This window comes from Tubulanus polymorphus, chromosome 5 (genome assembly GCF_964204645.1).
Source record: "Tubulanus polymorphus chromosome 5, tnTubPoly1.2, whole genome shotgun sequence".
Taxonomy (NCBI): Eukaryota; Metazoa; Nemertea; class Palaeonemertea; order Tubulaniformes; family Tubulanidae; genus Tubulanus; species Tubulanus polymorphus.
In genome coordinates this window covers 10,597,892-10,613,735 of record NC_134029.1, presented here as the reverse complement: position 1 = coordinate 10,613,735, position 15,844 = coordinate 10,597,892, and the positions used below count along the sequence as shown (strand labels likewise).

The window sequence follows — 15,844 nt, the reverse complement described above, 5'->3', positions numbered from 1 at the left end:
AAAAGAACAATTCTATGATGAATTAAAAAATGAATATGTTAAAGATGAAGTATATAATAGAACATTGAATATTTGGAATCATTTCAAAATAGAAAATCATGGACAATTAGTAGATTTATATCTAAAATCAGATGTATTATTATTAACCGATATATTCGAAAGGTTTAGAGATGTAAACCTAAAATATTTTAACATTGATCCTTGTCATTGTTATTCATCACCAGGATTAACATGGGATTGTGGATTAAAATTTACAGATATAAAAATGGATTTGTTAACAAATATAGATCAATTACTATTATTTGAAAATCTATAAGAGGAGGAGTTTCAGGTGTATTAGGCGATAGATATTTCAATGTAAATGATAACCCCGGATATAAGTTATTATATATAGATGCAAATTATTTGTATGGTTGGGCAATGATGGAACCACAACCTTATGGAGTATTTGAATTAACTGAAGTTTTACAGAATGAAAATAATGATAAATTTGATTGGAAGAAAAGAATTCTAGATATTGCAGATGATTCAGATACTGGTTACTTCTTTGTTGTAGATTTAGAATATCCTGAACATATTAAATTTAAATCTAGAAATCTAGCTTACTGTCCCGAACATAAAACTGTAACTCATGAAGAATTATCAAATTATCAAAAAAGAATTAAACCCGAAAATCTTATTCATACAGAAAAGTTAATGGTAACTCAAGAAGATAAAAATATAATTATGTAGTACATTATAGAATGTTAAAGTTTTATCTAAAACAAGGTATGGTTCTAAAAAAAGTACATAGATATATTTCATTTAGTCAATATAAGTGGTTAGAAAAATATATAGATTTTAACACCAAACAGAGAACTGAAGCTAAAACTGATTTCGAGAAAGATTTCTTCAAGTTAATGAATAAAGCATTCTATGGAACTTGTGAAAATATTAGAAATAGAAATGATATTGAGTTAGTTAGTAATGGTAAAAGGATAAGGCATTTACAATCATATCCTAAGTTCATTGGTAACAGAATATTTGATGAAAATTTAGCTGCAGTTAAAATGAGAAGAACATCAATGAAATTTAATAAACCAATCTATGTTGGCGCTTCAGTTTTAGAATGATCAAAATTACTAATGTATGAATTCTATTATAATGTATTACAACCACTTTTTGGAGAAAAACATATAGAAATACTATATTTTGATACCGACAGTTACATATTAACGATAAAAACTGATAACATAACTGATGATTTAAAAACATTAAAACATCATTTTGATTTTAGTAACTATCCTAAAGATCATGAATTGTTTAGCAATGATAATAAAAAAGTTCCCGGTAAATTCAAAGATGAATTAAACATATAAATTCAATATTCTAATGTTTTAGAAAATATGTTCGATATCAGGGGTATGCAGGTTTCATGAGATTATGAAATTAATAGCAGCCGGGAGCTCGTTGAGCGCGACTATTAATTATAACTCAACACGGAAACGAAAATGCGCTAAATAAAATCGCCAAAACAGAAATGATGGACGAACAAATAAATCCCAATAAACCGATAAACAACGACAGATAAATCACAATAGTGGGACGTAGTATACCGTATCAAAATCGAAGTTCCGCGCCCTTTACCGACAATCTCCGATACTAGGACGGAGCGCTCCCAAGGTCGATCGCTTGTGAAGTTATTGTTTTGTGGCGCCCTCTTGTGTAGTTACCATCTTCAATCCTTAATTCTGTGTCGTACTTTACTGCTTAATAACCACCTAAATCTTAGCATTTTGCCTATTGCTGAGCTAGGTAACTTACAGCGTTAAAGGATGATCCGGCTTCCGGCTAAAGAAAATGTTGATCCCGATGAAGAGAAGTTAGCAGCAAGAATAGGGGTTATGCAATCGATTGGAACATTTGCTGTTACGATTGGAATCATAAGAGTCCGTGAGTAAGCCAATTAATGATAAGCCGAACACCACACCACCACAGCACAGGCACAGCCACACACAGGGGCTTGTAAACTGGCTTGGATTTTACTTCCGGGTTGTTGATAATCTCGCGAGAATGGCGCTAAATTTAAACTGCAAATAAATTCAAAATATCACAGAATAACCTGTTGTTGATGTTGTTTATTTATCCACTATAGAGTTCTGATAAACAATTGGCTGTTAAGGATCAGCATCAGCGGGCGCAACACCTTACTATATTAAAATAACAAGGGATGAAACGGCTTCGCTTTTTCCTGTGACCGTATTGATGCGGCGGCAACCATTGCGCATGCGCGGCAACTTTCCAAAGGTTAAGATCAGTTCAAGTTCAATTGATTCTTCTCAAAAACCTATGTCAAGCCGAGGCAATCACACTTCTAAGGAAATTATCAATATTTGAATTGATGTAGAGAAACTATAATGTGTAGTTTGATTGACAGCTCACTAGCACTCGGAAAGTTGCCGCGCATGCGCAGTGGTTTCCGCCGCATCAATACGGTCACAGGCAAAAGCGAAGTAAAATCCAAGCCAGTTTACAAGCCCCTGTGAGCCACGGGTTTGGCGATGGGCTTTTATTTCCGGGTTGTTGATAATCTCGCGAGAATGGCGCGAATAAATTCAAAATATCACGGAAATACCTTGTGTTTATATTGTTTATTTATCCGCTATAAAGTTTCGATAAACAATTGGTCGTCAAGAATCATTATCAGACGTTCGTCACGCTTTACTATAAAATCACAAGGGATGAAACGCCAGGCCTCCGCTGTACTTAAATTTTCAGCCAGAAAGTTGGGACAGTCACGTGACATTCTGATGACATCATCGCATTTAAAACTTCACCATGAAAAACATGAAAAGTTAACATATTCATAGTTAGTTACCTAATCGTTGGTGGTAAGCTTTTTATAATCGGATGGGCTTATACCAACGTTAGGGATGACAAGGGCCAGATTCCATGACAACACTTACATATAGGCATATCATAGCCCTACACAATACGCTAAAAGTAGTCTGCAGCGCGTGTTTTAAAGCAGCACGATGAAAAAACGGAGTTTATCCAACTACTATTTCTACTATACTTTAGTCTGTTTTAATAAAATATTAACACAAAAGAGAGGCTAATGCTCCTTGATAACCGAGAAACAAAAAAGAAATTACAAGGGCAAAAAAAAATACATTAATATGGGATCCTTTAGAATAGATATAATATAGCCATGGATTTTTTATCCATGATAAGCAGATCTCATTCGCAAACATCGGCATGAAACTTGAATGGAATTTCAAGCCACCAGTTTCTTCTTTGATTATTCAACACATATACTTATACCGCATTTTGGTTATAACGTAAAAATCTAGTCCCGACTACTAGGCCTACGTTACATGCGACGTAGACTCTATATGGAAAATGATATTGGCCAACCCGTGGAAACCCCGTCTACCTTTCATATTTTACATCAAAACTAAACTTCAATTCATCATATTTGATTAAACTGAATCTCTGTCAGTTTAAACTAAATATCCATTAGATGCGTCAAAATTGCTAAAAAAAAAATGTGGCAGCAAGATCTTAAATATTTATTATTTATAAATATATATTTCATTCTTAAATGTTTATTGTCCATTTATTCACCGCATTTATAAGATAAACAATTACAGTCATACCCTGATATACTGCCCTCCCATATACCACCCCTGTTTACCGCCAGGTTTTCTCAATGTATATCTCTATATAAATACTTAGTAAAACAACCCTGATATACCGCCATACTCTCTATACCGCCAAAATCGTTCGGCACCGAAGTGGGCAGTATATCGGGGGTTGACTGTAGAGACCTTTAACTAGTCACTAAGCAGATCAAACTTATATGTATTTTTCTCTTTTTACTTTCAGTACCTTGGGTGATTGCCCAGTTTTCTGACTAGATCATGTGAGATTATGTGGATACTTCTGACATCTACAAAAATGCAAATCCACTGACTGAACTGCTTGGAACAGGTGATCAGGACCAAACTAACGTGAATATTTTGATATACAATGTTCTTGTAAATAAAGTAAAATCAATGTGAAAATACTGGTTGTTTTACTGGTCGAAGAACCTATCAACGCAGTCACCACACATCTATGTCGAAAATCGGACTCATTGCTAATGACCAAGCAACTTTAAATTCTCTACCATAGAGTCTTGGAAGCGGATAAGAATCCGGTCCGGATCTATCGAAAGAATGGTCTAGACACATATACATCAGACCAGATAGTGGACCTAATAAAAATATTGGTGCGTCATCATTTATATGTCTATATTTTACGACTCAGAGAACTCATTTACATTACTCATTCAGTATTGTTCTAACCAACAGTTGCCAAGCATCTAATGGCCCCTCGGACCCAATAACATCATCTTATTCATCGGATATAACGGATAGGTATAAAATTGTGTCCAGGTGTTAGTTTTAAAACTGAGAATTTAATTGATTTCATATTGGAAATAACGAACTATCGATTTTACAAACAGATTTTTAGCCCACTTGGGACTTTAGTCCCAGCAGGCTATTGCGTTCACTTTTCGTCCGTCCATCCGTAGATGGAATGCAGTTATTTTGGGTAGTTTTGAAGACGCTTTAAGGTAATATCTTGATATTTGGGTTACTCATGTATCTACCCTAGACACATCTTCAGCCCAAAAACTGGCCCTGTCAGAATCAAGATGGCCGACTGGCAGCCATTGTTGTTTGCCAAAATCAGCACTTTACACGTTTTTGAACTTTTTGAGGGAAATTTTGAAGATGCCTTGATCAATTACCTTGATCTTTCGTATATATTTGAAACCCCCCAGGACCCATCAGCATAACAAAAATTGGGTCGATCGGACTCAAGATGGTTGTCCTAGGACCTTTAAGTGCCCAAAAATGTTAATTTTGGCCCGAATTCTGAATCCTGTAGCTCCCTACTGGTTTGCCATTTTTCATTGCAATTGCTGATGGGATGTTTCATACCTGAGACAGGTATTTTTGATCAGCCAAATATGACGCAATTGGCGGCCATCTTGGTGTCCTTAGTACTCATTTGAAGATGGGAAAAAGTTTTTCGACATTCTATTGATACCTAAGCATATTTTGTTACAACAATGAATTAGAAAGTTGTAGCTTATAACATGTTCTATGATTGTGGTGAGCTTCAAGTTCATTGGTTTTGTATATGGCCACCAGGGGGCGTTAAATAATACAATATCTTAGTATTTCTATATTATATTTGTACCAAGACATATTTTGTAACTACAATCAATTGCAAAGTTGTAGCTCATGACATCGTCTATGATTGTGGCGAGTTTTAAGGAAATTAGTGATTTTATATGGTCACCAGGGGACGTTGAATAGCAGAATAACCTAGTATTTCCTTATTGTATTGGTACCTAGGCATATTTCGTTACCATGATCAATTGCAAAGTTGTAGTTCATGACATGATTATGATTATGGTGAGTTACAAGGTTATTGGGTTTTGAATATTGTCACCAGGGGGCGTTGAATAGTAGAATAACTTAGTATTTCCATATTAAATTGGTAACGAGGCATATCTTGTTATCACAATCAATTACAAAATCGTAGCTGCTGACATGTTTTATGATTGTGGTGAGTTTCAAGGTCATTGGTTTTTGTATATGGTCACCAGGGGGCATTGAAAATTGTTGTTAGATTGTTGAGCATTTGAAACCACTTCTGAAGTGGGCATGGTGTCCCTGGATCCCAAGTTCTTGTTCTGTGAAGTTTGTTGCAACGAGGTTCCACGGTACACAATTGATCGGACCGATGCTAAGGGTAGTTAGTCAATACATTCCCTGTTTCATTGTATCATTAACCAACTTTCCTCCATGTCACAAGACCTCAGAGATCTGAGCCCACCACCAATCCGATCGTACACAAGCCGCGTGACTTGCAGAGTCTTGCATAATACATGGATTTCAGGAAAGCTATACATTGATATTCAATGGCCATACAATATCGGGGCATCTGTCAAGCCGCGACAAGCACGGGTCGTGTATCGACAGAAACGGAAAGTTTATATCACGCTGGGAAAGATCCCACTTACTGCATATCTTCTGACCAAACAACCACACACCGGATTTCATCATCACTTCTTGGTTCAACTCCGACACCCTAAGACAGTGGTCATTTGATATACATGAACCCGAGAATCTCAAAACTATCTCAGGAGTACTGAGAAGCAATAAGAAACCACAACACATATGGATGTATGATATTTTCATTGATACCAAAAATTGAAAACATAAAAAATGTACAATTCACTGATTTACTCGAGAACTCGAAATGTGGTCGACTACTCATATCTACAGTAACACACTCCTTGCGAACCTGATTACCTGCCGATTAAAGGTAAGAAATTGTGTCATATATATCCTGATTATATTTAAATGAATTCAATTACGATGCAAATAATAAAACTATTACTTAGTCATGAAATCAAATGAGCAGGAAACAAGAGGACTATAAGGTCGAAGACAGCGTTTAAAATTGACTACCATGTGTACTAACTAACAAGGGGGATTCCCTGATAGTACAGCATCTTTGAATGGTGCAGTTTGCATAGATGTGATGCAGGCATTAGGCCACACAAAGAAATACCCTAGTTTCTCATCAGATTTTTTTCTGTAAAGTGACAAGGGCGGGCGTATTTTATTTTTATTACTTTTTTTAAATAAAAAGTTGAAATAAAAAGCTCAACCTGACACTTATAGAACAGGAGCGGGAGGGAACTTTTTTTTATATAAAATCGGGCTCTTTCAACTCATTTGATCGAAACTATTTGATCGAAGCTATTTTCACGCTTCCTTGAAATAAAAGGAAACGAACCTGGCGCTGTTTTTGTCATCGTAAATTTGGATTACCAGTACGTGGAGGATGAGCATATAAACGCCAGCAGAAAAAAACCACTGCCGTATGCTATACAGCTATGCGGGCGAGTGGGTTTTAATTTTTATTAAAAAAAGACGATTGATGCTTTGCCGGCGCGGGCGAGCGCATTTGTTTTTAATTTTTATTAGGGACTTTTTTCATGACGCGGGCGGCATTTGACTTTCTTGAAAAACTAGGTTATTTCTTTGTATGGCCTTACTGGTTATTTTCATCAAGAAATTCATTTGCATTCAAGAAATAAAATGTGGGCTAGTGTCTAACCCCACAGAGAGAATAATCTACCGATCCTCTGCCAATCAGTCTAAACAACTAACTGCGCAGTTTCTATGAACTGTCTTTTGAATGTATCAGTGCGCGAGCACCTGTGAGGATAGCGATGCGGATAACACTTCATTGCCGGATAAACTGATGATATAAACAATTCACTGACAGGTAACCCTTCATGCGCCTCGAAACTTTCCATAATTCACCAGGATTTTGTGAACCTAAAATACCACAGGCTGTGATGGTCATAGCAAGGATTTTTTTTACGTTTGAATTTTATTTCAATTAAATTGTGTACTCAAATTTTCAACACAAGCAGCCTGTCGGCTGATACAGGTCCGCTGTTTTATGATAAGATTTACAAGGACTACTGACACAGCGCACCCTAGTGTACAAATCCAGAAAACGGCTCTATAACTTTTTAGCCTTTGGCCCATAGTATTAACTTACCAAGCTTTGTCAAGATCAGATAATGATTGTAGGACTAGAAGCAATGTAAATATATCATATTGTATTTCATCTTTTTCAAAGAGTCATTTTGTAGTCTAATAAGGCCAAAGTTATACACTTGTTCATGGTTGATGTCCAAACTTTGACAGGGTACATGTAGGCAGGGAAAGTATCTTATTTTGAAAAAGTATTTTTCACAGTATGAAAAATATTTTGATAAAATTCATATGATATAACCAATAAGTGGGTGGCTGAACATTGCTTACACTTCTTACTGCATGGGGTCGTCCATTTATTACGGACGCATCATAGGGGGAGGGGGTCTTACTGAATTGCATACATTTGCGTACAGAGGGGAGGGGGTCTAATTATCACGCGTTCGGTACGCACCATAACAATTCTGCTGGGAGTCAATTCTATCGTAAGCATTCCCTGTATATTGTACACAGTGGACTCATCCCAGTTCAACTCGCGACTTAAGTACAATTAACGTAATGAAAGTAATTTAAAGAAATAGTTTAATTTTGGTGAATTTAGTTTGTTAACCAACTTTGATACTGTATATACATATTTGTTTTTTATTTTTGTTCTCATCCCGATGCTGGTATTATAACAACTATCCAAACATTGGTTGGTTGTTGTCGATCATCATTCTGAGACAGCAGCTGTCCGCTCATCTGTCTTCCCACATCGTCCATTTAAGTTCATAAGTGGTACTGTGGAATATGATTCAAAGGAATTAATAACACACTATGGGGGGGGGGGGTTAATTTGAAGGTAAGTAGGTACGGGAGGGGGTAAATGATGTGTGTACAAGTGTGTACAAGGGGGGAGGGGGTCTGATTTTACAGAAAATAAAGCGTACGTAATAAATGGACGACCCCTATGGGTATTAAATGAAACAATAACAACGACGTATAGAAATATATTCTCACCAGCTGAGCATTTTGAATTTGCACGAGTACGGTACCTAGTCCAATGAAACGATCGCCATTTTGTGGATTTCCCATAATCACGTCAATATCGCCGGAATTCCCAAAATTTCCCGTATATCCCAAAAACAGCTTATCACATTCACATGTCACGAGGCCCCCAATCTAGGTCATTGCAGTTTTATATGCAAGAGGTAAGAATTTTACCGCCAAAAAACCGTTTTTTGGAGAATTTAACGAAGTTGACTATGTCATCGACGGATGTTTCGCATGTCTTGGATGTTTCGCATGTATTCAATTGCATCAATTATACGTCGTTTAGACCGAGAACCGGAAACAAATACTCGCATTAAAAATTGTACCGCGATTTTATGTAATTGGCTCAATGCCAACTCCACAATCGCTAACAAAGGTAAACCAAAAATGAACACACAAATCACAAAAAGATGATGCTAGAAATTAAAACTACAATTTATGATTTTTCGTTATAAATTTTGCAACTGTCAGTAAAAGAGTACTATTTGCATCAAATGAAAAATCGCTTATCGTTTACTTTCAAAGTGTTAAAATGTTGTTGTGAACCCAATGGTTCTTATGCTCAAACCAGTTCATTTATTTCAGTTCTATGGCTAGATTTTCAGCCGTTGAATGCAGCTTAAGTTCAATTACAGGGACAAGTTCAATTGACAGCAGCACATAAACAATCTACAGACGACTCCTAAAACTCTGTTCTATTCGGACCATAAAATTTTTACCGAGTTAACCGAATACCAACTTAGGGATTGGGAAACTAAAGAATTTTTACATCATCAATAAAGTTCATCTAACATTAAATATACATGTATGACAGTTTTAGGGCCGAGTCTATGGTATATTAAAAACAATACAAGAGTATTTCATAAATGTGGCTGGTTAATCCTTTCAGTGCGTCTACACGGTGTAGACGCACTACAGAGGTAATCCTGTTATTCAACACACTAGGGTGGAATTTTTCAAAATTTTCAAATTATCTCCAGCACTATGGGGTATTAATTAGTCAGCACTGGAAGGGTTAATATCATTTTGTAAATGTGATGAAAATGTCAATACATACAATACAATTTAAGAAATACAAAGTTTTCCTGTGTGGTGAAACCATACGCTTCATTATTTAGCCCTAGTGTTTGCCTCGCCGTTCTGAGGGCAAGTGGAGTCCGCCGTAAACTGTTTCTGACTTTAAAGGCATATCAGCCTTTGAAGAACTTGTTGAAATATTTAGCCTGCACGCGAATCTTTCCTTAATTCTAACAAGTTTGGCATATTCCTCAGTTCATAATCAAGCAGCAATTGTGCGAATGCTTTTCCCTGAGGGTCAGAGCGTAGTGATGCCACACCACCCCCTCCAAGTACATCCGACAAAACAAAGTTGAATCCATCAATTCCTGGCCATTCATATCTGCAAAAATAAATCAATACTTTTTCGATATTTTGCAAACCATTATGAACGGTCCATCAAATTCATTGCTCGACGGAAACCTGTAAAAAGTCATTGGAAATAACTAACCTGTGCACAGCTTTTTCTCCTGTCTTGTTAAACAAATGTGAGAAGAATTCTTCAACAACCTCTTCTGTGATGTATTCTCTGATATAGGGCAAGAAAGCAGAATCCCTGGCAATGATGCCTAAAATTAATTAAACAGAACAAAGTTAGAGAAGAGCCACTTCAAAACCCCTCAGCTGTAATTGCCTGGTATATTCGTTCTCATCCTACGGTGCACTTTTTGAAGTGGAGTGCTCATTTTTAACATGTGTATCATATATTGCTTAAGAACTGTATTGATTTTTGTCCCCCGCATGGTATCCGCCTGTGTCCGTCCGCATGAGCTTGTGAACGCGATTCAAGAAGAACCGTTGATCGCAGGACTATGATATTACACAGTTTGATTACCCCTAGGGAGAGGATGTGCCCTATTGATTTTGGGGTCCAAGGAACAAAGGTCAAGGTCACTACAGGTCATTCATGTGAAACCTTGTGAACGTCATTCAAGAAGAACTGATGATAGCAGGACCATGATATTACGTAGTATGATTACTGTTAGGGTGGGGATGTGCCCTATTGATTCTGGGGTCCAAGGATCAAAGGTCAAGGTCACTACAGGTCATTCATGTAAAACCTTGTGAATGTGATTCAAGAAGAACCGTCGATAGCAGGACCATGATATTACGTAGTATGATTACCCCTAGGGAGAGGATGTGCCCGATTGATTTTGGGGTCCAAGGACCCAAGGTAAAGGTCACTACAGGTCATTCATGTGAAAGCTTGTGAACAACATTCAAGACGAACCATTGATAGCAGGACCATGATATTACGTAGTATGATTACCCCTAGGGAGAGGATGTGCCCTATTGAATCTGGGCTCCAAGGATCAAAGGTCAAGGTAATTCATGTGAAACCTTGTGAACATGATTCAAGAACCGTCGATAGCAGGACCATGATATTACGTAGTATGATTACCCGTAGGGAGAGGATGTGCCCTATTGAATCTGGGCTCCAAGGATCAAAGGTCAAGGTCACTCCAGGTCATTCATGTCAAACCTTGTGTCGTGAATGTGATTCAGAAAGAACTGTTGATAGCAAAACAATGATATTTCATCGCATGATTACCCCTAGGGAGAGGATGTGCCCTATTGATTTTGGGGAAAAAGGTCAAGGTCACTAGATATCATTCATATGAAACCTTGTAAACACTTTTCATCATTTTCTATACCAAAGATCAGTGTCTTCAGGGGTCATTCATTCCCTACTGGCTATCGCGGGGACATAGATACGTAGTATCGAATTGCCTTGTTGTGTTAGGATTAAAGAGGTACCTCCTTGTTTCTCATAACCAGCAGTGTCATTAAAATCAGCGAAAAAAAATTAGGTAAAGTTAACAAAAAAAAAAAAGATACTCCAGCAGTATTTATTAGAGCGTGCACATCTGAGATAATTAGGAAGAAAAACAATGAGCTTAGAAGCCTTCATGTTTACATGCAACATGTATGGCATGAAAATAATTATGGCGGCCCGATCGATGTCAATCATAGTTAAATAAAAATTCATATTTGATAGAATAAGATGTTTTTCCTGTTCAGCAGGGTGAAGATTCTAAAGCATAGTCTTCATTCATCATAATCATAAACAAGGTACCCATGGGCACTGTTAGATTCAGCGCAGAAGTTAGTGAATTGAAAGAGTTAATCATATCCACCATACTAGACCATACATTGGTTTAGTAAGGGGCTCTATCAGTTTATACTTGACATAAAAGGAAATGCATGTTATGAAAGTATAAGGTAATTAGATTTTAAATGACAAACAGTTGTTTATAAAAGGAAGAGAAGGTTAATACGTAACCCATTTAAAGTAGGCCTAATAGATTTTGAAATGGATTACATATAATCATTATAAATAATAAGCCTCCTAATAAATTATAAGGTTTCAGTGTGATGGAATATGTCCATCAGTTGTCTTCTATGTTGTAACTGGAGGGTGCTGCCCTCTCTCTCTTGAAAAATACAGAACAATAGGTGATTGTGTTAATATCTTTTGTCCGCCTTTTTACTGGTTTTTTGGCTCTCAGAATCGATATTTGGAGGATACTTCTACTGTAGAACAGGCAGAATAGGACCTTGTTACATCTGGTGGCAGCGTAGTGGGATTTGATTGTGAAAAAACCAGTTGAAATTGAGTTTTCTCTGTTTAGTCTGTGTAAATTACGGTTTTGTGTGTACTTTATGTACTTTTTTACCTACTTCGTAATTCCTAGTTCATATTTAGTATTTTGTAAGTGCCTGTCTCCCCTAAATTTATTTGCGGTCCTTGGCCTTATCTAGTCCTATGTCACCAACGGCCGGAGCTGCACATCATGACCTCCTGGTTAGTGGGGAGGGTAACCTCTCGTCAAAACCAAAACGTGGCTGCCCAACGAAGACGAAAGCTGAAAATTTAAAAACATCTGAGGATTCCATCCTCCAGCGACTGACTGAAGTGATGGAGAGGGTCGTGACGAGAGATGCACCCACCCCAAAAATGCACAATATTCCGGCGCCCAAGCCCTATACCATGGGACACAATTTCCGCGTTTGGCTCGAAAGGTTTGACGCGTTCGCTGACCTGGCTCAGATTAGTCAACTCGCATTAACGGGGGTGAACAGCATAAATCACACCTGATGATGCGACTTGACCATGAGGCATACCAGGCTGTCTCGAACCTACGTCTCGACTCGAGCCTGTTATATGATGATTTCTGTCGGCGGCTATCATCCCGTTTCCGACAAACAAAGACTGTGGATGACTTTAAGATGTTGTTGAAAGGGAGGGACCAAAAGACAAAAGAATCTGTGGAACGCTATGCCGACGAGTTAGCAGAACTGGCAAGGAACGCGTACCCTGGCATTGCCTTCGAGCTACAGGATTAATTGGCCAAAGACCAATTTCTTAAATGTAATAGCCCACCCGTCTCAGCGAAGCAGTCAATGTATGCGGCCCAGCCAATTTCGCTGGCTGCAGCAGTCACTCAAGCACGGACTCTGGAAACAGCGAGATGGTTGACTGAGGGCACGACTCATAAACAAAAAGTATCCGTTAACCAGACCCAGCTCGACTCGACTAGCTCAGCCATAGCCAAACAACTCAACGAATTGAAATCGATGATGGGAACGCTGATGACTCGAGTAGGCCATTTGGAAGCAGTTGTCTCTGGTAATGGCAATCGTCGACCGCCTGCTGATGACAAATGTTGGCGTTGCACGGATGCTGACCACCCCAAAAACTTGTGCCCACAAGTTAAATGCTATAATTGCGGGGGGAGTGGTCACTATTCACGTAACTGCCACCTACCAAAGGGAAACCAGGGAAACGAGAAGCGGGGTTTTCAGGGGGGCAATGGAAACCCCATCAGAAAATAGTCCCCCCTGTACTGCTGTATATACCCCCCCGCAAGACGTAGGAAAAATCGGATGAATATGGCAAAAGGCCTAACGCGTGATGCAAGTAGAGATGCACCTATTGATGGTTCCCATCATACTAGCCCCACCACCGTAAGACCATCAAACCATATTCAAATGATATTGAGACCATCAAACCATATGCAAACGACATCCAAGATGGATATGTGGTTGCTGGCCCGGCATGTGAATCTAGTGGAGATACACCTACTGATGGTCCGCATCCTACTAGAACCATCACTGTTAGGCCACCACAACATACCCAAAGTATAGAAGAAAATCGACGTGACCCTTCGGAGAACAGTGAGGCTCCCAGTCTGGCTACGGAAAACACTTGTCACAAGTTGTGCGACACCATGGTTCAACCAACAGGAACGGAACCAGCCCAGACGAGCTTAGTTACAAACATCAGAACAGTGAGGCTCCACCCCTCGGGCCTTTTCTGTGATGCTGTAGTAAATGACCGATCGAAAGTGGTGGTACTCCTGGAAACTGGTGCCTCCTGCACCATCATTAGAGGTTCAGTATGGGACTCTAGTAGCCCGACGGGTGAAGCCGCTGCACTGAGGCCAATCGAAGGAATCGTGACAACAGCTACCGGTCAGCCAATGGAGTTACGTGGGTTAGCTGAGGTATGTCTGAGAGTTGGAACTGAAGAATTTCATGTCCCCATGATCGTCAGCGAGGATTTGGCCCAAGACTGCTTACTCAGAAGTGATTTCTTCGAGAAATATGGCTGCTACATAGATTACTGTAACAAAGTGCTCCGCTTCGGAAGCCTCAGCGAGGTGCCTGTCCGCCAGAGCCCCAAACGCGCGAGTGCTTGCAGGGTGTTCATCAGTAAGAGCCAAATCATTCCAGCTGGATCTGAGGTGGTGGTAAATGGATACATGAAACGGAGTTATGCTCATAATCATTCGACCTCCGGGATGATCAGCAGCTGTGGACGTAATAATTTCTGCACTGGGAATACGCTGATGGTACCGGAGGCAAACCAGATACCGGTTCGGCTAGCTAACTTCTCGGATGAGGCTTGTAGAGTCGACAGGGGCCAGACTATTGGTCTATTCTGCCCCCTACAGTCAGTTGACATTATGACTGTCGACGACCATGCTCAAAACCCGTCAACTCCAAAAGTTGAAAGAATTGAAAATCGACCAGCTTGAAATCCCCACTGACATGAAAACACAGCTTGTTGACTTCATACGGGAGCACAAGTCAGTATTCTCCATGGGAGACTTTGACATCTGTCGAACAGATTCGCTTGAATTCGAGATTGACACCGGTGACCACCCACCGATAAAACAACATCCCCGTCGACTACCCCCTGGTAGGAGAGCTTTTGTTGAGGGGACGACCATGGAGCTTTTATAACACGACTTGATCCGGCCATCCACCAGCCCGTTGTCAAGCCCAATAGTTCTAGCGAAAAAGGCGGATGGTTCCCTGCACCTATGCTGCGATTACCGCCGACTCAATGACGCGACAGTCAAAGCACTCACCCGTTAGGTAGAATAGACAGTACCCTAGAGGCTTTATCGGGCACAACCTGGTTCTCGTCCCATGATTTGACCAGCGGATACTGGCAGGTCCCGACAAAGGAATCAGACAAACATAAGACCGCATTCATGACTGAAAACCATCTATTTGAGTGGAATGTCATGCCGTTTGGAGTCTGCAGACTGATGGCGATGATACTGGATGATGTTGCATGGAAAACATGCCTTATCTACCTGGATGATGTAGTGGTGTTTAGTCATGATCTACCAACCCATCTGACGCGATTACAAGAGGTATTTCATTGCTTTCAGAAAGCCGGTCTCAAGCTTAAACCGAGAAAATGCTCGCTTTTCCAGCAGCGCCTCAAGTTTTTGGGGCATGTAGTAAGCGAGGCCGGTGTCGAAACCGACAGTGCCAAATGGGATAGAGTCAGAGATTGGCCGACCCCAACGTCAGTTACCGAACTGCGTAGTTTCCTTGGTCTTGTGACATATTGCTCGCAATTCATCAAGGATTTCGCCGACTTGACAGTCCAGCTACGCCGTCTTACGAGGAAAAATGAACCATTCGTCTGGACATCCAAGCAACAACTAGCTTTTGACGGACTGAAAGAAAAGCTGACCAGCTCCCCTATCCTGGCATTACCAGATTTCTCGGAGGGCGCTGGAGAGTTCATTTTGGACTGTGACGCCTCTAACTGGGCTATCGGAGGGGTGCTGTCACAGCTACAACGCAATGGTTCTGAGAGTGATCGAGTACAGTAGCCGCACGCTGAAAGGTGGAGAGGAGAACTACTGTGCCACCAGGTGCGAAATGTTGGCTTT

At 39.6% G+C, this 15,844-nt stretch overlaps 1 protein-coding gene and 1 long non-coding RNA gene across 2 annotated transcripts in view; one reads left to right on the top strand and one right to left on the bottom strand.

Moving 5' to 3' along the window:
- The first annotated feature begins 1,684 nt into the window (after positions 1–1,684).
- LOC141906069 (uncharacterized) lies at positions 1,685–4,048 on the top strand. Its single transcript, XR_012619297.1, has 2 exons — positions 1,685–1,932; positions 3,868–4,048. It is a non-coding gene; the product is annotated as an uncharacterized LOC141906069 (long non-coding RNA).
- A 2,203-nt stretch (positions 4,049–6,251) lies between these two features.
- The window catches only part of LOC141905259 (uncharacterized), a 179,501-nt gene continuing 169,908 nt past the window's right edge, over positions 6,252–15,844 (bottom strand). Inside the window, exons 15-16 of the mRNA XM_074794083.1 lie at positions 10,096–10,213; positions 6,252–9,987 (exon numbers count right to left, since the gene is read on the bottom strand). Coding sequence (XP_074650184.1) covers positions 9,807–9,987; positions 10,096–10,213 — 299 coding nt within the window. The 3' untranslated portion in view covers positions 6,252–9,806. The remainder of the gene's footprint in view (positions 9,988–10,095; positions 10,214–15,844) is intronic.